The 20,826-nt window shown below is 46.1% G+C and overlaps 1 protein-coding gene across 1 annotated transcript in view; it reads right to left on the reverse strand.

The window, feature by feature from the left end:
• Nucleotides 1–20,826, reverse strand: part of ADCY2 (adenylate cyclase 2 (brain)) — a 215,173-nt gene that overhangs the window by 22,743 nt on the left and 171,604 nt on the right. Inside the window, exons 17-19 of the mRNA XM_011974827.1 lie at nt 19,217–19,301; nt 13,896–14,054; nt 1,566–1,712 (exon numbers count right to left, since the gene is read on the reverse strand). Of these exons, the coding sequence (XP_011830217.1) occupies nt 1,566–1,712; nt 13,896–14,054; nt 19,217–19,301 (391 nt within the window). The remainder of the gene's footprint in view (nt 1–1,565; nt 1,713–13,895; nt 14,055–19,216; nt 19,302–20,826) is intronic.

The raw sequence follows: 20,826 nt of genomic DNA on the forward strand, positions 1-20,826 counted from the left end.
ATATATATATAATATATATATATTTGAAACAGAGTCTTGCTCTGTCACCCCAGTTGGAGTGCAGTGGTGTGATCATAGCTCAGTGCAGCCTCCATCTTCCAGGCTCAAGTGAACCTCCTGCTTCAGACTCCCGAGTAGCCGAGATCACAGGCATACATTACCATGTGCAGCTAATTAAATTTTTCTTTTTTTTGCAGAGACAGGGTCTCCCTATGCAGCCCAGGCTGATCTCAAACTCCTGGGCTCAAGCGATCCTCCCACCTTGGCCTCCTAAAGTGCTGGGATGACAGGTACCAGCCATCACAGCTGGCCTGAGCTCTACTATTTCTTGTCTTGGAATTAGTTATCAGCGTCCCACTTGACTCTTCCTTAATCTGCTGATTTAGGCTTTCAGCTGGGATGGAGGAAAGCTAGGGATAAGAATGGAAGCTGTAGGAAGGAAGAGGAATGGACTTGCGCATGAAGGACGCCCTGGAAGGTCTGTACCTGCTCAGGAGGGCAGGGTTCAAATGGCGCTGACCGGAGACCAAGAGCGTTTTCTTGCCCCTTCCTTGGAACTCTGGATTTCAGGGAGATTCCTCCAGGATTACATATCAAATAATTTAAGACAGATGAGCAAATCCCTGTATCACCTATCCACATATCCACTGTCATTCACCCGTTAGTACTGGGGAATGTTTACTTCACTGAGGAGCAGCTGAGACCCCCAGCCGCTGTTTGTCATGACGCACCCAGGACCACAGTGGTAATTGCTGGCGGCCATGACGTCACCATGAATCTCTAGCATCGACCTCACAGTGATGATGGTGGTGAGAGAAAATGCACAGGGCCCACAAGACATTTAGGAGGTTTGCCTGAAACCACCGTGTTATGTAATCTCATCACTGTATTTCAGAATTCCATGAATCATCATTAACATATGCTCCTGGACAGATGTCAATTTTCTTCTATTTTGCAAGATAGTGATAAGAATAGTGTGGCTGCAATATCCTTAAACCAGAGGGGCGTTTGTTCTTACTGGGAAATAGAACACATTATTCTCTATGTAGAAAGTTGAAAAATGACACCTATTTCGAATTCTAAAACAGACACTCTGTCCCTTCTAAAGTATGTTGTATTATCCCCCCATACAGATTGTATTTTCAACAATAAAATGTCATCCATGAGGAGTGCAAGTTGATATCTGACAAAGGCATTGAAGTAGGAACAGACATAGCAATAATCTATTATAACTCATTATCTTTTTATGTGGAAAGGGATGGGCAAGTATTTTACCTGGAATTCAAGCCTTAGCAGAGAATCCACTAGCACACTGGATACACATTTGATTTAACAGATTTTGGTAGCTGTTCCTAGCAGTCATACCAACTTCAAAAATACAACATATTTGTCTACCTCAGGTTAGTCAGAGACCTAAATAAAGCAAAAGCCTTTAATGCCACCTGCCAGAAATTATGCCAAGGGAAAAGTTTTTTGGGATAGGCCGCTATCCCGAAGTAACTTCAAGTGCGCAGGTGTGAGACTGGGGGTACTCCTGCCCTTCAAGAGCAACTCTCAGTACCTACATCATCAAAGTCAGCGATGATCTCGTTCAGGAGCCGAAGGCATTCCAAGCCCTCCTTGTTCACGTCGGATTCTGTATAAAATTCTTTGAAATCCGGAATGGAGGCAAACATGACGCAGACACAGTCATAGGACTGGTGGTATAGATCCTGCTTGGGAGAAAAGCAAGAGCTGATCACTAGGAGACTGACCTTTAAACCCTCCACAGGCAAGTGGCTTGTTTCTGCCAGGATTCACACAGACAACGCCCAAATGCCCACTCCACCTGCCCCACCCCAGCCATGGCCCAATCCACAGGCTGCCGCTGCTCGCAGGGGAAAGCTTCTAATGAGCTGGATTCAGGCCACTAGCAGTTAAGAAGAGGTGCCTTGCCAGTTAAACCTCTCTGTCCTATTGACCTGAGACAATGACAAGAGACCACGGAGTTCTGGCTTAGTAAAAAATGTCCTTTAAACAACTGAATGGAAACAAAATAATTTCCCAAACTCTCAGATTGTCCTGAAGTAACTTGTTATGGCTATAGTATTTGGATGGGAGTCTTGAATTTTCCTCTTCAGTGTCTCCTGCAAGGAGCATATGGAATTCATTGAGTTACTTCTTATTACACCAGAAAGAACCAATAGAGCTCCTCAGTCTACTTATTCATATTATATTAGACACTGACTATATTTATTCAGGATATTCTTTTGTTTTTAAATAGGAAGAGGCTCATAGTTCTTTATCCATAGACATGAGTTAAATTGCAATGTCTTGTAAACACAATTTCAAGGTGTTTCCATGATTTTCCCAACACAGTGACACCTTCAAATTCAATGAAGGTTCCAGAAAGGAAGAGTTGTCAGGTGGTCTTGGGGGCTAGTCCTAGGTGTGGAGGATGTGCCCTTCCACTGGCAAGGGCTCCTCAGACCCCTGAGATGGCCCTGACACAGGCAGACCGGCCAGGGCCACTCTGGATGCAGTGCAGCATGGGAAATGCTTTCTTCTCCAGGAAAGGTGAGGAGAGTTCTGTTAGACAAGATGGCCGACCTCTGAGGGGAGGGAAAAATGCTAGTGGTTGGTACTTCCTGTGTGTCTGGCAGGGCGAGGGAATCCATTCTACATGAACATTATCAGTAAGACCTGCTCTTTGGAGCACCCAGATGAACTTCTTTGCAGAAAGCAAGCACTTAAATAGTATCATAACTCCAAGGTTTGGTGGCCCCTCAGAGGAACTGCTCTTCCCAGTGAGGTCCCGTCACAAACCCATCAGAGCCAGGGCAACCCAACTGAAGGCCACAACAGTTTTGAGAAAAAGATGGACTCATGGTTCTCAGGACCAGCCACTCTATAATCCCTACTACTGCCTCAAAATCTGTACAAAGTACGTGAACAATGAAATCAAGGTTTTCTTTTCTATTTTGTGCTCAATATGATTGTGCTGGTTTCTTGTGCAGAATTGTATTTTCTCTCTCTCTGCAAAGTTGCCTTTGTGAACACTCATATCCTTGGTAGGCAGCCTATGACAGCCAAGGCACGGTGCTGGCAATGCTGACTGCAGTCACAGAGTCAGAGAACAGGGATACATGAGTTTAAAATGTCAGTTTCATAAAAGTGCTATAAACTCCACTGACATCCCTGTGCTTGAGGAAATGGGTGCATCTAGCAAGGGGAGGACATATTTCCTTCCCTTTCTCCCTCCTTTCTTCCTTTCCTCTCCTCTCCTCTCCTTTCTTTTTGAGACAAAGTCTCACTCTATTGCCCATGCTGGAGTGGGATGGCGTGATCTTGGCTCACTGCAACCTCCACCTCCCAAGTTCAAGAAATTTTCCTCCCTCAGCCTACTGAGTAGCTGGTATTACAGGTGCGCACCACCATGCCCAGCTAATTTTTTTATTTTAGTAGAGATAGGGTTTTACCATGTTGGCCAGGCTGGTCTCAAACTCCTGACCTTGTGATCCACCCACCTCGGCCTCCCAAAGTGCTGGGATTACAGGCGTGAGCCACCACAGCTGGCTGAGGACATATTTTCTATATCCTGCATTTCCCCACTCCCTGCTGACACTGACCAGAGTGCTCTTTGGGGAATGATAATGATGACAAGAATAAGCATGATAATAGCCAGCACTTACTGAACACTCACCACATGGTAGGACGGGTACTTCTCTGAACACTTTATGTGCATGAACTCACCACAATTACAACCCTATGTAGTACCCTACAACTCTAGGCTGGTACCAGAGTTTTCCATCTACAAATAAAGAAACTGAGGCACACAGTGGTTACGTTACTTGCCCAAGGCTGGAGTTATCAAGTCTGACAGTAGAATCCACCCTTGTAAATGCTACACTTTATACTTTATCAAGTCTCCGGGATGATCATGGGCTTCACTGCTTGGTTTGAGGGTAGCACGGGGCCTCCGACACTTGCGGGTCCTGTTACTTTACCTTTGTCTTTTCCTCTGGAGTCTTTAAGGGTGTCTGGGAGTTGGAGATAATGATATGCAAGACTGAACTGATGGGCAGTTTGGATCTGACATGTCATTTCATTACACAGCACTGAAGTGGGGATGTATGGGAGAATCTCTAATGGGATTTCCAAGAGGGCAGGTGCCTGCGCCTCCCCACTGACCAACGGACCCTCATCCCCTAGGCTGGGCTCCAAGCACAGGCATTGTTTTGGAAAGTTCCCTGGGTTATTCTGCTGTGTAGCCTCGATTAAGAATGACAGACTACATGAGGAAATGGAGCTCAGGGGAGCTGGGGCTGCCACCAAGGCTCCCAGCTGGCTGAGGGGGAGGGCCAGGACCAATCCCTGCATTCTCTGCAGGCCGTGAATGCTGCTGGGGAGCTTGGACTACAAACGGATCACCCACCTTCTTTGGCAGAGTGGTCACTTGGAAGCTCTGAGGGAATTCCCAGGGTGAGCTCAGGTCACTGGTCACACCTGGTCCTCAGATTCAGGGCTTCCATAAGACTATAACTACTGGGAAACCAGGCAAACTTCTAGACTTCTCAAATTCTCTGGAGCCTGAGAAACTTGCAGGGCCAAGAACCATGCCCTGAACTCATGAGAGATTCCCTCCTGTGGTTGCACTGGGCATGGGGCCAAAGAGGATTGCATGCTGACTGGTAGATGACTTGAGCTTGTCTTATACTTCCAGAGGACCTGGGGGTTGGAGTAGGGCAGGTGAGCAGCCTTTCAAGATAATTTGGAATTCAAGGTCTAGAATGGGTGACCCATGTCAGCATGTAGCTACCCAAAAGTATTACTGAGCTTTAGAATTGAAAGTGAGTTTAGATGTCTCCTCAACATTCATTCACATGTAACCATTCTGTTGAACAAGCTCAAGGAATGAAAAAATAATCACAAAGCAACTGCATTTCTGTGGCCACTACCCCTTTCAGTTTTGGAGTGTGGCTAGATCTTCCCCTGTCTTGAACAAACACCTGGGACTACCCCCTGGCCCTCCATGTCACTGTGTGCAATGCAAGGTCCTCTCATCGATCATTAGAGGCCCCAGTCCAAGAAACAGTCAAAACTCTTGCCCTCGTTGTACCTGTGGCTTGTGCCCTTCCCTAGTGTGGGCCTTTTGTGGGTGAAGAAGGGGGATCAGTTGGCTTCTACTCTCTCTCCACCACTCCTTCTACCTCCACTCTTCCTAACTTGCTAGATGGGTTTTCCAAACCATCCAGAATGGAGAACAGGGGAAGACAGAAGAGGCTATGAGGCAGGACAGCTTCCTATTAGCTCCATCCCACTCCCTGAATACTCAAACCTGGCTTTCCTCCTGTGGATGTTTTCATGGGTTTTTGGAAGACTCCCTGTCATTTCGCCCATCCCTGGACATCCCCCGACCCTGAGTCTTCCATGATGGAGGCCATGCACATCACTCCTGCTTCTCGCTACCCTCTCAGGTCTGGGCTTTCGGGCTATTTCTTCAAGTTTCTCTGCCAAGGTCCCTTCTCCCTCCCTCCTGCCCCCCCAGGCAGCTCTGTAACATTGGATCTAAAACAACCCTACACCAATTCTCTTTTTCTTGTTTGGTCCTTTAGCAACACTCAGCTTTGCTGTGAAAACAACTGACAGTCCAGCCATGTACCAAGTCACAGCTCCCCTACCCTGTGTGCCCAGATGCCCCATCAGCACCTGTGCTGAGCATTTCCAAGTGTCAGAACCTGCCTGCCATCTGTGTACCCCAGATGGAGATGCTTCCCAGGACCACTCAGAGACTGAAGTCATGGGGTGTGTCCAGGCTGAGCAGTGCTGGCCTGTTCACAAGGCTGCAGGTGAGGGGGGATCCCCACCTTCCCCTTTAGGACGGCCTCATCCCCACTACATTCTGTCCAAACCCTCTTTCAATCTTTAGTCTTCTGGCCAATTCATAAGCTCCCTGCAGGTCAAGGAAGGCTTCTGTAAGCTCTGCACCCTGCTTGACGCCTCCTTTGGAATAAGAGAGCGAGTGTCTCTTCGTGTCACAGGCCGAAATTCTCTTTGAATTTACACACACATGTTACACACACACGTGCCCTATCAAAGGGCCTGCTGTGTGCCAGGCTTCACATCAGGTGTTAGGGACACAGAGAAAAACAACACAAGCCCTGCCCTTAGGGAGCTTAAAGTCTAGGTGGAGAGACAGAGAAAATCAAGGAAACATAATAAAGCGTAATTGGTGCTGTGGGCCCAGGTGTGGAGGCGTCTGGGGCTGTTCATTGAGGTGGGCACGGGGGATGGAGTGTTCTAGAAAACATTCAAAGCTGCCACTGGCACTCAGGTCTCCCACCTTCCAGACCAGACTGGTACTTTGTCTCACTGACTCGGGCTGCACAGAGGCTTTGGATCGTCCACGTTTTCCGAGTTGACCTATAGGGGAACCGTTAAGCACCTGGTGTCCCCAGCTGTCAGTTAATGCCTAATTTACTCAGGGGAGTCAAATGACTGGAAAGTACAGAAGTGTCCATTGCAACCCAGGGGCATGCTAGCCTGACCCTCCTGCAGAGGACACTTGGGCATAGAGCCTTAAGCTTAGTGCTGTTGAAGAATCTGCCCGGTCGTCACCGGGAGGGCTTTCAACAGCAGAAAGGGAGGTGCTGTTTGCACTCGAGGGGCATTTCCCAAATTTTTGTGGTGGCACCCGTGGCTCGTGTGGCTTGTTTTGATCAGGCATTGGCTCTCTCTGAATGAAGCTGTCTGGCTCACAATCCTCTACCACCCGGAGACTTGACTCAGGGTCAATTTGGTGACAAAATGCAGTCTTCTCCCCCAAGTGATGAGAGCTGGCTTTGATGCCCATTGAAGGGGCTTTTCAGAAACGTTCCTGCCACACACAGAGGTGGGGAGAACAGGCTTCCAAAACGGAGAAGGCTCCCATCTGGGTGCACAGAACTCTCCTGATGAGCCTGAGGGTTGTGTGGGCTGAATCTGGCCATGAGAGTTAACAGCTGATGGAGAAGCTTCGGGAAGTTCTAAGTAACACAAGTGCCCAGGAGAAGAAAGAGGCACTGCAAAGCCAGCGCAGACACAAGCAGCCAGGTCTGTGCCCGTGTGCCCGAGCACAGGCCTATGAGCACTTCTTCACTGAAATAAAACCTTTTCAGAATTGATTGTTACGGCAATTACATCATTCTTGACTCCCTATTTCTGAAGGGAAATTAATTTCCTTTGTTCACTGATGCAGTGGGTAGGAGAGTAAAAATGACACGATCTCTGTTAATGCAGGTCTTGGCATCAGCTGTGCCATTTTCCAAGGATTGTTCCAGAAGCCATGGAGTGGAGGCTATCGAAAGACCCACTGCCCCGGACTCAAAAAGTCATGAGCAACCACAGGTTGTGCCACAGAGAGGAATGGAACTGCCTGCCTGGTCTCTCCCAGAGCCCTGGCCTGTGGGTTTTGGTCCCAGGAGGCCGTTCATCCTCAGGGCAGTGATTCTGCTGGGAAGCAGCCTCCATCCTGTTTATGCATGAAGTGTTTCACTAGTTAAGTCAGAAAGGATGCAGGCGTAAGCTGATCCCACACAGGGAAATAAACAGGACTTCAAGTCCTCTTCTTTTTTTTGGCTTATAGGTAGACCTTGTTGTATTGTGTCTTGCTTTATTGCAGTGCACAGATATTGTGTCTTTCACAAACTGAATGCTCCCTCGACCAAGTCTACTGGCACCATTTTTCTAATAGCATGTGCTCCTTTTGTGTGTCCATGTCAGCATTTTTTGCAACAAAGTATTTTAAAGTTAAGGTATGCACTTTTTTTTTTACACATAATGCTATTGAATACTTAATACATACAGTATAGTGTAAACATAACCTTCATATGTGCTGGGAAAGCAAAAATTTGTGACTCGCTTGATAGTGATATTCACGTGATTGCAGAGGTCTGGAACTGAACCGGCAATATTGGTGAAGTACAGCTATAATTTACTTTTGCCAAAGTCTTGTTTTCCTGTATTATTTCCAGAAGACTCACAGAGCAGTATCATCGAGAGTTTAGTGGAAATGGATTAGTGTGGTGGATGCCGGGGTAACCTCCACAAAGGGGCTGAGGGCCTGCCCCCATCCACCCGACGCCCCAGAAGCCTCCCCTGGAGCCACTGCATTCAGAGGCACTGAGCACTCAGCATCAGGGCTTGGCCCATCCTGCTGAGAGGGGGCTGAGAAGACAGACACTGCCCACAGTGCTTTTTATGCAATGCCAGGAACAGGAGTGAAGTGATTACATTGGGTTTTGTTTTCCACTTTATTCAGGCTCTAAAAACGTTGGGCAAGAGCCCTTGCTGAAAGCTTTTAATCAATTCCCAGGGGCAGTGATTCTCAAGTTTTGCATGAATCTGGGATATTTGCTTAAAAGATAGCTGACAGTATTTACTACATGCCGTGCACAGTTCTAAGAGCTTCATCTAAATTATTGCTTCAAAAATTGGTAGTGGTCTCTGAGAGGATTCTGAGGCCCCACAGCCAAGAGGTGCCAGGGCTGGACCAGATGCTTTGCTCTCAGTCACCTTGCAGGGCCTAGGAGGTCAAGGAAGGCTTGTGAGGGGATCAGGAATAGCCTGTTTAGCAGGCGCTGCAGGTGGTCCTTCACTCTGAGAAGCACTGTTCTTGTCTGCGGTGACTTCCTTGGTCCCAGCATCAGCCACCTCTGCCACGCAGGTTCAGTAAGGGGTAGGGCTTCTGCTCGGGGAAACCTTAGCGAGGGAAAGAGCTCAGGCAGGATGTCACTGTTTGGTCCTGACACCGTAGAGGGGACAGAAACCTTGGTGACAGCTACACTCTTAAACAGCATGGGCACCGTTATCATTCATCTGTGCAAGGCCACGCAATGTTAGCCCCACCTGGCCTGGGATTGCAAGGTTAATATTACATCATTAGGTCAAGGAGATAGATTCTTCTGTCCAGTGAGGAGGCTACTTTAGGGCAGCAGGGTCCAACGGCCACAAGAGACATTCCACAGAAGGGAGGGGCACGACTTTGCTATGCTTTATGCACACAGGTGGCTCTCCTTATAACACCCTCACTATGTGTTTTCAGAAACAAACAAAACATAAACAAAACTCTCCCTTCCTGAGACTCACTGTGGGAACTCTGAGAACCCTTGGCAGGGGTTGGTGCCTCTCTTTCTAGCTCAGGCCCTTTGTGTGGGCTCTGTTTGGCATGCAGTGCTGTTCCCATGGGGACTGGAGCCTCCAGAATCTCCCCACACTCACTGTTTCGGCAACTGGCTGGCAAACCTCCCCCGGAGGAGTACAGGGTCCTTGAGGAGACGGCGTGGGGCTGCTCTGATTGTGGTGGGGTTTGGGGGCTCCTTTTCATAGTTTAGTCCCCACGTCTTACAGTGGCTGCTCGAGTAGCCATCACCCCCACTGCTAACCCTATTAGACAGAAATTGGCAGTAAAATTTGAAATGTTATAGCCAAAGGAAGATCTGCATTGTGTGATTAAATACAGAGAACCCTGCAGCCCGCCAGCTGAGCAGAATGACATGATCATTTCATTTCCCAGCACCATAGTGGGAATGATGATGCCCTGATTTAAGGTTCAGTGTCCACTTTTCTCCCTTCCAGAGAACCATGTCAGGTCAGCAGCGAAAGTGCAAGCCTGCCACGCAGGAATCACTGGCCTTGAGCATAATCCAAACACCCTTGGCGTGCCTGCTATGGAACGCGGAGCCATCCGTGCTGGTCCGAGTCTGAAGAGCTCTGAGACCGAGCTCTTTCATTTTCCCACAGGGCTGTATGCTGCCCTCAGTCAGGTGTAGATTTGAGGACCCTGTGTTTCCTGAATGAAGGAAGGAACTATCTTCAGGAGCTGCAACTGGGAGCTTGGTGAACAGGCACTGATCATGTGCAGGGGCATTTATTTCAACGCTTAAAGACAGGTCCCTGTGTACACACAGGGCTACAGTGGCTGTGATGATACCCCCAAGGAGTTCACCTCCTTTATTTGACAAATACAGAAACAAAGCCCAGAGCTGGCTTCATCTAAATGTTCCCATTCCTGCTTTGTTCCTGAAAACTTTCCAAGCTGCCCTTGCAGTAAGGCAGTGCCAAAACCAGGGCTCACCCCAGGTGCTGAGTCCCCACTCCGGGCCCCTATTAGGCCGTGCTGCCTGCCCCACTACTCAGCCTTACGCCATGGAGCTCGCAGGGTGGTGAATGCTACAGGAGACACTGTGTGTCTTTTTTGTTGTTGTTGCTGTTCAGATGGAGTCTCGTACTGTTGCCCGGGCTGGAGTGCAAAGGCACGATCTTAGCTCACTGCAATGTCTGCCTCCTGGGTTCACGTGATTCTCCTGCCTCAGCCTCCCTACTAGCTGAGATTACAGGCACATACCACCATACCCGGCTAATTTGTTTTTGTATTTTTACTAGATATGGGGTTTCACTATGCTGGCTAGTCTCGAACTCCTGACCTCATGATCTGCCCACCTTGGCCTCCCAAAGTGCTGAGATTACAGGCATGAGCCACCGCGCCTAGCTGATGCTGTGTGTCTGTAACCCAACAGCAGCACTCCGTAGGAGACTTGGAGGAAAATGTCACGTCACCCTCAGGAGCACCAGAGGGCTGTGCAGTGGCATGAAGGTCCCTGGTACACAGCAGGGCCACAGGGGAAGTGGAGGAGTCACTGTGAGCTGCCGACACCCGCACTTTGCTGCTGTCTTCCCTCTCACATGCATCCCACCTGTGTGGATGTGGGCCCCGTGCACGCCTCTGTGAAATGCCCGCCTCACCTGGGGGACTGCAGTGCGAAGGCACCATGCAGATGTCCCTCAGCCTCCCTTCTGCAACTAGAAGGCAAGGCACCATGCTTCCTCTTTTATGGATGAGGACGGCGAGGTTCGGACAGGGAAGTAACTAGCTCACGTTCACAGGAACAGACAGTGTTGGAAGTAAGATTTGAGGCCGCACTGTGTAGCCCTAGGTTTTATTCTCCTTCCCCATCTTGCCTTTCCTTATTATTTCCAAGGCGGGTAACCGTATTCTGATGCTTGCTTAGAATAAGCCAAGCAAACAGGAAAGAGCAGAGAGAACCTGCTACTTCTGGAGGTCTGGCCCAGGAAGGCTGTCAGGACCACGAGAGAGGGCTCTGCAGGGCTGTGAGGCTGAACCCTGGGGCCAGGGTACCTCCTGTGCTCCCCACTGACCTCAGAGCTTCTCGAGCTCCAGAGCTTTCCTCTGAGCCCATGTCCAGGAAGGGACCCTCCTATCAGCTCCCAAATTCTTTTTAAAATTTTTATATTTATTTACTTATTTTGAGACAGAGTTTCACTCTTGTTGCTGAGGCTGGAGTGCAATGGTGTGAACTCGGCTTGCTGCAACCTCTGCCTCCAAGTTCAAGCAATTCTCCTGCCTCAGCCTCCACAGTAGCTGGGATTACAGGCACCCGCCACCACGGCCAGCTAATTTTTAAAAATTATTTATTTATTTATTTATTTAATTTTTATTTTTAGTAGAGACGGGGTTTCTCCATGTTGGCCAGGCTGGTCTTGAACTCCTGACCTCAGGTGATCCACCCGCCTTGGCCTCCCAAAGTATGGGATTACAGGCGTGAGCCACCACACCTGGCCTCAGCTCCCTCGTTCATCTCCCTTTGCTCTCTTCCTGCCTGCAGCAGTGGGCTCTTCTCAGGTCTTGAATTAGGCACTTTCCTGGTGCCAATGGAAAAGTAGCCCCTTGGAGTCTGAAATGTTCTCTCCCCGTTCCTCTCTCCCCCTGGCCCCCTTCTCTCAGCTAGTGTCTAGCACTTTCTTTCCAGATTCAGAAGCCACTTCCTCATGGTGGCAGCCTTTCTGGATTACCATATTTACACCCCAGTGTCCTTGGAGATAACAGGATCCTATTCCCAGGAGGCACCCAGGGAGGATGAGGCCACCTCTAATCCCACTCATCTCTGTGTCCTGGGCCACCACCAGCCTGGCTACAGGGCAGGGGAAACATGGGGACCTTGTTGAATTTAAAAATGGGATGGAGACTCCTGTTCATGGAAACAGAGGGCCCCTTAATGGACACTGTGATTTTATTACCTGTGATCAATAGGAAAATCGGGTGCTGAAGAACCCACCAAATGTAGTCAACACCAGGAGAAGAAACAGGAAAGCCCGCAGGCCATGAGACTTGCTGTGTAGCCCTGGAAGGCCCACTGTGCCCTGAACGTTTCCAGGAAGATGAGAGTGGTGATGTCTAGCAGCTCATTTGCCACCTGGCGCCTTATTCTTAACGCCAACTTCAAATCTGCTACAGAAAAATACTGTTCCAAGGCTCCTCACTGCAGGTTCCTTTGTGTTCTCGTATCATCCGGGTTGAGCTTATCCGTTAAGGAGTGCATCCATCTACGGGTGACCCCCGCCTTTCACATACACACCCCCAAGCCTCAGTGAAAATGTCCTAAGAACAGGGGTTACACCTCTGAAAAAAAAATCTCAGAACCCCAAACTCACTAAAAATTAAGCTTGGGAACTGAGCCATGCAAGAAACTGCCTGCTTTTTGTTCCCACGTGGATGGCGGCAACGTAGAAGGGCCACGGAGCACCCTAGGTGGCCTCCCTCACAACTGCTCAGGAAAAAATTCCTTGTGGGCCCTGAAATCTTTCAGAATAGACACTCCCCCCAAAACACTAACCAGAAATCAGAGTTCTGTTGACTCTTATCCTGGCAATGCAAATTAATAGTGGATCTTCACAGGTACTGGACAAAGACCAGACCAGAAATCATCCCTCGGCCCAAGCAGAGGAAGGCATAATGGGCTTTTCCTGACTCCTCTCTTTTCACATGTAAAATGCGGTTTCAAGGAGCACTAATCAAGTCTCACAAGAATGCAACCACCTCCCGTCTACCCCACTTCTCTTTTTATTCCTTTTCCTCCTTCCCCTACTGTGCACTCTTTCTCCTTTCAGTATTGAAGTCCTCAAAACTCTCTTTGGGAAAAGCACAGGCCACGAATCCTTGTGTAACTTGTGTTTCTTTTTCCTGGGTACCATCCTCATCCTTGGAAAATAAACCTCTAACTTGATTGAGACCCGTCTCAGACACTTCTTGGTTTACACATCTCAGACATCTGGGAAACGCCACAGAACCAAGCACAGGGCTTTGCGTATTGAAGACGTTCAGATACATGTTTCTTACGTTAAGTCCAAATGTAGACACATCTGCTTTCTCTTGCACTTCAGCAATATTAAAGACATCTCACAACATCTCTCTTCAAAAGCCATTTCAACATTTAACTGACACTGTAGTCTTTTCAACTCTAGCTAATCCATTCGGATAAACCCTCCATGAAATTCCTATTTCCATCCATTCGAATGGATGGACTCAAGTCTTTGGTCTGCTCTTGTGTAGGTAACTGCTAAACGCTGTCACACTCACTGTGTATCTGATATCTTTGAAATTCTAAGAGCCTTGGAAGCCTCTCAGGGAAGCTGAGTGCGGGGAAACAGTGGGCATGTGGGAGGTATGGTTTAACGTTGCCTCTTGGTTTGAGCCTCCATTGCGTGCTGGTAAGGCAGGCCTCCTCCCACACTGGGGAGAGAGCAGTAGCTACTTTGGAGGCATATTTGGGTCCCTAGTGCCTCATAATGGACATTCAGAACTTTACATGATTGGGGAAAAAAATCTTCTCGAATAATGAATCCACCTCCAAACTCAGACTTTTAGAGGTCATTCTAACCCACTATTCTCAACTGACGTCTCTACCACCAATCAATATCTTCTTGAAAAACTGAACAATTCAAGCCAATCTTGACCATTTTGAACGCTCGGATGTGCGAAGCGCTGCAGCCTTTATGTCACTGAAGAAGCTTTCAGCCCTCACCCAGGTCATCACGTCACCCAGCCCCATTCCCCAGCCCCCAGCCCCGCCTGGTCTGACCTCATTCTTCAGGCTCCTGGCCAGGAAGTGCTCAGCGACGTGCGCGGGAAGCACGTTCTCCAGCAGCACACGGTTCAGGTTCTCCATGGTCTCTATCTCCTCCCGCTCTTTTTTGAACTTGTTCTTCCATAAGAAGTCTAACCTACAGTAATATTCATTCTGTTACAAGAGGACACAGAGGTAAAGAACCAATAGGCATCTTGTCCTGCCAGAGAGTGGAGGTTTTAAAGAGAAAACAAAAAGAACAAAATGAAACCGAAAAAAGAACCCCCAAACAGAACTACCACCCTCCCTACAAAGCCCTCTGTGTCCCTGAAATGTCCTTCAGTCAACCTCGGACACGGATTTGCAAAAAACAAGAACTGGCCTCAGAAACAGGGAAATCAGCTATATGGAGGCTTCAATTCAAAGTGCCATTAAAGCTTCCTGCAACGTTATGCTACTAAAAGATGGCTCAAATTATTTTTTGAAAAGAGGCATTGTAGAATATAAATGATGAATAAATGAAAAATGAAGAATACCTCAGTAGAGAGAGTGCATTTTTTGATGATTTGAATAAAAACTGCATTGTTCGTTTATGGCAGTTTGCCTTTAGCATTTGTAAATTAGTTTTTCCCTAACACAAATTGTATAACTATGTACTCATTGCAAAATATCGATTTTTTTCCACTTGGGATTGTGTTGTTCTGACAGAATGCCATTCATTACATTTAGAGAAAAGTTCATTTTGATATTAATTAAGATAGTGCCTGCTAGTAAAAACCTGTGTTCATGCTTTATAATGTATTAAAATATAACATATTTTAAAAGTAGTTATTATTAACATTGTAGGAATGGAGAGGCCCAATTACTGACCAAGGGTCTTTTGGGTCTTGGCAACATTTTGTGCCTCCTATGATGTAAATAATTTAATATAATGAAATAGACTTGAATGGATCCTCCTGTAATAGAAAGGCTTAGTGGAGAGTGTGTATTTCACACAGATAGTCACCTATTGACAAATAAATGCAAAGAAGAGCTAACTGCAAGTTTTTGGTTTGCTTTGTTGAGTTGATTAATTCTACCAATGACAAGTACAAAGTAAAACAAAACACACACACACGCGCACACAGATGGCCTCTCATGAACAAATGAGAATTTAAAAAGTTTAAAATCCACATTTTGAAATTTGAAAGAAAAATGATTATTCATTCGTTAGGTTTGATTCAAATTATCTGTCATACATTAGGAAAACTCTTCCTCCTCTGGTGTGGTGCTTACGTTTATCTCATGTAGTAAGGCATTTTCAAAAACTGCAAAAAATATATTTTAAAAGTTTGTTTATATTTAGCCAGGATGGTGGCTCATGCCTGTAATCCCAGCACTTTGGGAGGCCAAGGTGGGTGGGTCACTTGAGGTCAGGAGCTTGAGACCAGCCTGGCAAAATCCGGTCTCTACTAAAAATACAAAAATTAGCCAGGCCTGGTTGTGCATGCCTGTAATCCCAGTTACTTGGGAGGCTGAGACAGGAGAATCACTTGAACCCAGGAGGTGGAGATTGCAGTGAGCTGAGATTGAGCCACTGCACTCCAGTCTGGGAAACAGAACTAGACTCTGTCTCAAAAAACAAAAACAAAACCCCCAAAATAAAAGTTTGTTTATGTTTAAAGTTTCACATTCATGCCATATTTTCCACACCATGGACTGATAGAAATTATGCTGTACAGTGACTAGAAAAGTCTTCCTACTTGAAGAATGGATTTAAAAAATAAATAAATCAGTGGTATGTCTGGCTTCAAACTAAAATGATAGATGCAACCAGTGGTGGGGGCATGGAAAAGACACAGGTGCGCACTTAAAATTAGACAAAAGTGAAGCATGAGATGAAACCTCCTCCAAGGGAGCGGTGAAGGCAGCAAGTCCAACCCAAGTGAGCATGACAGGTTTCCGTACGCCATGCTAGGATGTTGCTCAGGTTTTCGGAGCCATTGTTATTGCATAACAGATAAGTATTTTGTAAGTCTCCTACTAAAAAATAATCACAGTATTTTGGAATCAGCTGCACTGAACTGAAATGACATTTTGCTAAATCAATCAATCTATCTATCTATCTACCTACCTACCTACCTACCTACCTTTCGATTTGTCTATCCATCTATCAATCATCTTTCACCTTCCCAAACAATGCAATCTGTTTCGAATCCTCTGCCTTCTGTGTAAGTAGCTGGCACATTAGCAACTTGTATGAAGGGCCCCCTCAAAAAATACTTTAAAAATCCCCAATCAAATGGAATACACTGAGTAATAATCCTCCAAAAGATAGTTTCAAGTCCTAACCCTTGTTATTTGTAAATGTGACCTGATTTGGAAATAATGTCTTTGTGGATATGATTCAGTTAAAGATCTCAAGATAATCTCATCCTGGACCTAGGGTCGGCCCTAAACCTGAAGACCGGTGTCCTTACAAGAGAAAGGAGGCGGGGATTTGACTCAGAGACACGGTGCCATGCACAGGGCGTCTAGCAGAGGCCAGGATGAAGCCCCTGCCTGGGTGACTTGGGGAGGGCAGTGCTGCAGAGGAGACAGAGGATTCTGTGTGCAGGAGAGGAACAGGGAGAGACACACAGGCTTCCTCAGCTCTGAGAGCCTCCCGTTCCTCGGATTGCCACCCACCTCTCGGATTCTGCCTGGGGCTACTCTACAGGTTTTCAGGGGCCCAGATCCCATGAAGAGACACAGAATTTGCTTTTCATTGGCTTTATCAACAATGAATGAGACAGCAGGAAGAGCCCGGGTGAATCCTCCAGGACATGCCTGGGACCCCATGACCCTCCCTGCTGGGGCTCACATCTAGCACAGCCTCGAGGGCAGTTCTGGGCTTTTTCTGGTTCTGAAAACAACTTGAGGAACTGGAGGGCTTCACATCTTTCTACATGGACAGAAGAACTAGTCACTGGGCTGGAGTACAGGACAATTGGTGACCCTGTACATTCTTAGGTTCTAAGCTCTCCTACAAAACAACAGCTTCATTTTGAAGTCATGTAGACTGTCCCCTGGTTTTATAGGATACATGGATCCCACCTCAATGTGCTGCTGTTTAAGCTCTGGTGAGACACCAAGCTTCTTTCTTTTTGGAAAGAGACCCCTGAGTTGGCTAACACATCTATCATAAACTAGACTTTAGTACAGCAAGTAGCACTGTACCTGTTGCACAAGAGACGTGTTATGTTTTTATCGAGGCTACTTAGATACCTAAAGCAATATTTAGTATACTGATTTGCTCGGAAACCAAACATATCTCCATCATTTCAAAAAAGATGGTCATGGAGCAGGATGAATAACAATCAAAATAGGTTGCAAAATGCATGTACTATCATTTAATAAACCAATCAGGAAATATAACAACTGAGGCCACAAATGCTTTACTTATAGCACTTGAAAAATCTTATTTCCAGTATAGGGTGTTTTGTGATATGCCTCCCCTCCTTTTGGGGGAGTACTAAAGTACTGTGTCACAGACTTCAAAGTTCTTACCCAGAAGACCTGGGGCCTTAGTAAATCATTCAGTCAATGATTTTGGATTGCAGGTCAGCCTGCTGGCTCACCTTGGTATTTCCCACGGTGTCTTATATAGATCTGATGATTTCTAGCTGGTGTTAAAGAATGGTTATGAAGAATGATAAATCCTTTAGAGGAAGTAATAATTTTTCTAGGCCTCTAGATGTAAATATTACTTTTTGCTACATTAAAGACAAAAATGGAATGACTCCCTATAAGACTGGTATCAAGCCAATTGTGTAAAATTAGCGCTCAATCATAACACGGAACACTTTCGATGATTTAGTTTAATTAGAGGGTAAGGGATCAACTGTCAGCCATTGGAAACCATAATTGTGTAGTGGTACTGAATGTGGATCATCTCAGTGACCAGTAACAAAGTTGGGAGAATTTAATTGGATACTAGGTTCTTAAAATTTGCTGCTGTGAAGGAATCTGAGTGATGATTCTAGCAGGAAAAAGCATCCCCAGCATGAAACGGAGAAACAGGTCACCCCACAGAGGGGATGGCTGCATTGTTTCCTGAGAAATGATCATCTAGGTGATACCCCTATGCAAGGAAGTGCAATTCTCTCACGTTTAAATTATAGGGTACTCAAGGGAGAGCATGTCTGCCATATGAGCGAGAGCAGAAAGATGGCCAGTCACGAGAAAAGAAAAATGGGTCGCAGGAGAAACCAGGGAAAAAGAACTGCACATGGTACAGGTTGTCAAAACTGCAAGCCAAAGAATGCAGAACAGAGAAAACACAAGGTGGTGGAGTGGGAAGAAGGGACCTCAAACAGCTTTGCATCAGGACAGGACAGCTCGGTGCTAGGGAGATGGATGAGGGCTGCATCATGGGCTCCTAGGGAGGAGGCAGCTCACATTGCTTGGGAAGCTAGAGGAGGACAGTTGTCCCAGACTGCTGGCCTGACAGCCAGATTCAGACTCGGTCCAACTGACTATGCAATTCCTAACAGCTTTCTGGTGGGGAGAACTGGAAGTCAACTGGAAGCCAGACCAAACTCATAAGTATATAGTGTACCTCTTAGACACCAGACAGATTTAATTTAATTGGCATTGCTTCTTCATGGGTTCTTTCCAAATACATAAATCACTGCTGTTTGTTTGTTTCATGCCACCCTTTGCAGAACTTAAAACAGATTTTGGACGAGGCAGAGGTGCCTGGCTTCAGATGAGTCTTGTGGTCTTTGGGCAACTGTCTTTGTTGGAAGCAGAGGAAGAATAATTGTCTTTAAAAATCCTGCACCCACAGCCTCTACTAGGAGACCAGAAGGGTTGGGGGACCAAAGAAGGAAGAACAGTTTCATTCACAATGCAAAATAAAGCTTTTAACAGGGGATCATATTTCTAGGAATGACTGCAAATGGCAGCAAAGGTATTCAGACCCAGTTCAAAGAAGCGTGCCACATATTCTGAAACGCAAATGAAAGCCCCAGTCAAGGTGATATATATATATTTTTTTCAAATAGTGTCAGTTATTGAAGGAACACTTTTGTAGGCTTATAAAACCTACAACATTTATTTTGAGATTTAACAGGAAATTAACTGATTAAAATTTCACCCATTCATAAAATTCGCCTTTTGTGGAAAAAAAGAAAGCTATTTCCCCTTTTGTCTATAAGCATCCACACCTTGTACTAACTAGGTTTGTCTTCAGTGATAACATGATTCTGATTCTTAGACATTTGTTTCCAAGAAGGTTAACTACAAAGCACAGCACAGCACTATTAATACAGCACTTTAGAGAAGGTATATATATATATGTACAGACTTCTTACCTGTCTACCCAGAACAAGCAGTGTGATGAAGAATATAGAGAGAGACACAGAGCCCATGGTCTTCAGGTCTTTCCAAATGCCTGGTCTATTAAAAAACAGACAGACAAACAGATAACAACACAACGAAACAACATGCACACAGGACTTAGAATTTGAATATCAACAAATGTCAGATTCTCTAGTGCCTGTCTACATCATATACCAGCCAAACACACGTTTCAAATCTCCTTCCAAACCCAGCTTGCATTAAAACAAAACAAAAATCCCTACTTTGAGGGCACAGTAAAATGATACAGATTTCCTACTTTATATCAAGCTACACCAAATATAAAAAGAAGACATAAGAATATGAACATTTTCTTTATACTTCTGGGATCAATATGGGTAATTGGATCTATGGTTTCTTCAATGTTTTCATTATTACTCTCGGAAAGAGACTGTACGCTTGAAATGAATAATCACGTGAGGTATAAACATGAAGCAGGGAACTTAATTTCTGCAAGCTACTCTCACCTCTGAATTACACAGTTTCATATAACTTTCAAGCAGTCATCCAATCTTATTCACTCTTTCATATGATTTTGTATCACAAAGGCATAACAGAGATGAAAATTCCGGGTACACTGCCCGAGTGACCTCAGGTTCAAATTGATAATAAATGACATCAGTCATTTACCCCTGCCAAGATGTCATTGCACTGGGTAGGCTCCCCCAGTCCTCACTATCACAGTCCAGGCAGTGAGCACCCACACATCCTTCAAATGCTGACATGCGAACATTTCCCATATAGGACTGTAACTAAGATCTGAAAAATAAAAGTGGATTATGCATGGACACCACATCACATAATCAGCATAGATGGTATCTGATCAACTACAGACAGCAGGTCATCACTTTCTGTTTGTGTGTTGTCCTGGCTTTTTTATTTTTCCAGCTTCTCTGGGGGGGATTCAAGGACACGTGAGATAACAAGAGGCTTTGGTGTAGTATTAAAAAGCCCAGGTGGACTTTAAAGCAAGAGAGCCTGGGTTTGAATCCTGAGCTATGGGGCCTCGCATAAACCCCATTCAAACGTCACTTTCCCCATCAGTCAAAGGTGGGTACCAACCCCTACCCTGCAGGCTGTTTTAGCCACTACATTAAATATCTATATACCTGGCACAGAGCCTGACACATAGGAAACTCTTTCCAAATGGTACTTGTGATTTTTAACATTAATTACAGAATGATAAGGAAGGGGAGTGGGGTGAGGCTAAGAAACTAGAGAAAAAGATAAGGACACACAGACTGGAGAATATTCTTAATAGAATGAAAGACTCAAGTGCAAAGAAAAGGTGGACTCTTGCAGGAATGAAGAAACAGAATTGCCTGGTCCCCGTGGCTTAGGGGCTTAGAGCCACAGAGAACTCTCCAATAAGGTTGTGCTTGCATTAGGAGTTCTTTCCTCTCCACCAAACCTGCGGTGGATGGAGGAATCGGAGCTCGTGAAACTGAAGGAGGTCATCATTTCTGAGAATGAGGCTGGGGAGCAGTGCCGCCTTCCTGTTTCACTGGCATTGATTTTATAAAATGAAGTTGCTGCTTTCTGAGCCTATGACTGCAGTGTCCAA

The sequence above is a fragment of the Mandrillus leucophaeus genome, unplaced genomic scaffold, assembly GCF_000951045.1.
Source record: "Mandrillus leucophaeus isolate KB7577 unplaced genomic scaffold, Mleu.le_1.0 Scaffold1491, whole genome shotgun sequence".
NCBI lineage: Eukaryota > Metazoa > Chordata > Mammalia > Primates > Cercopithecidae > Mandrillus > Mandrillus leucophaeus.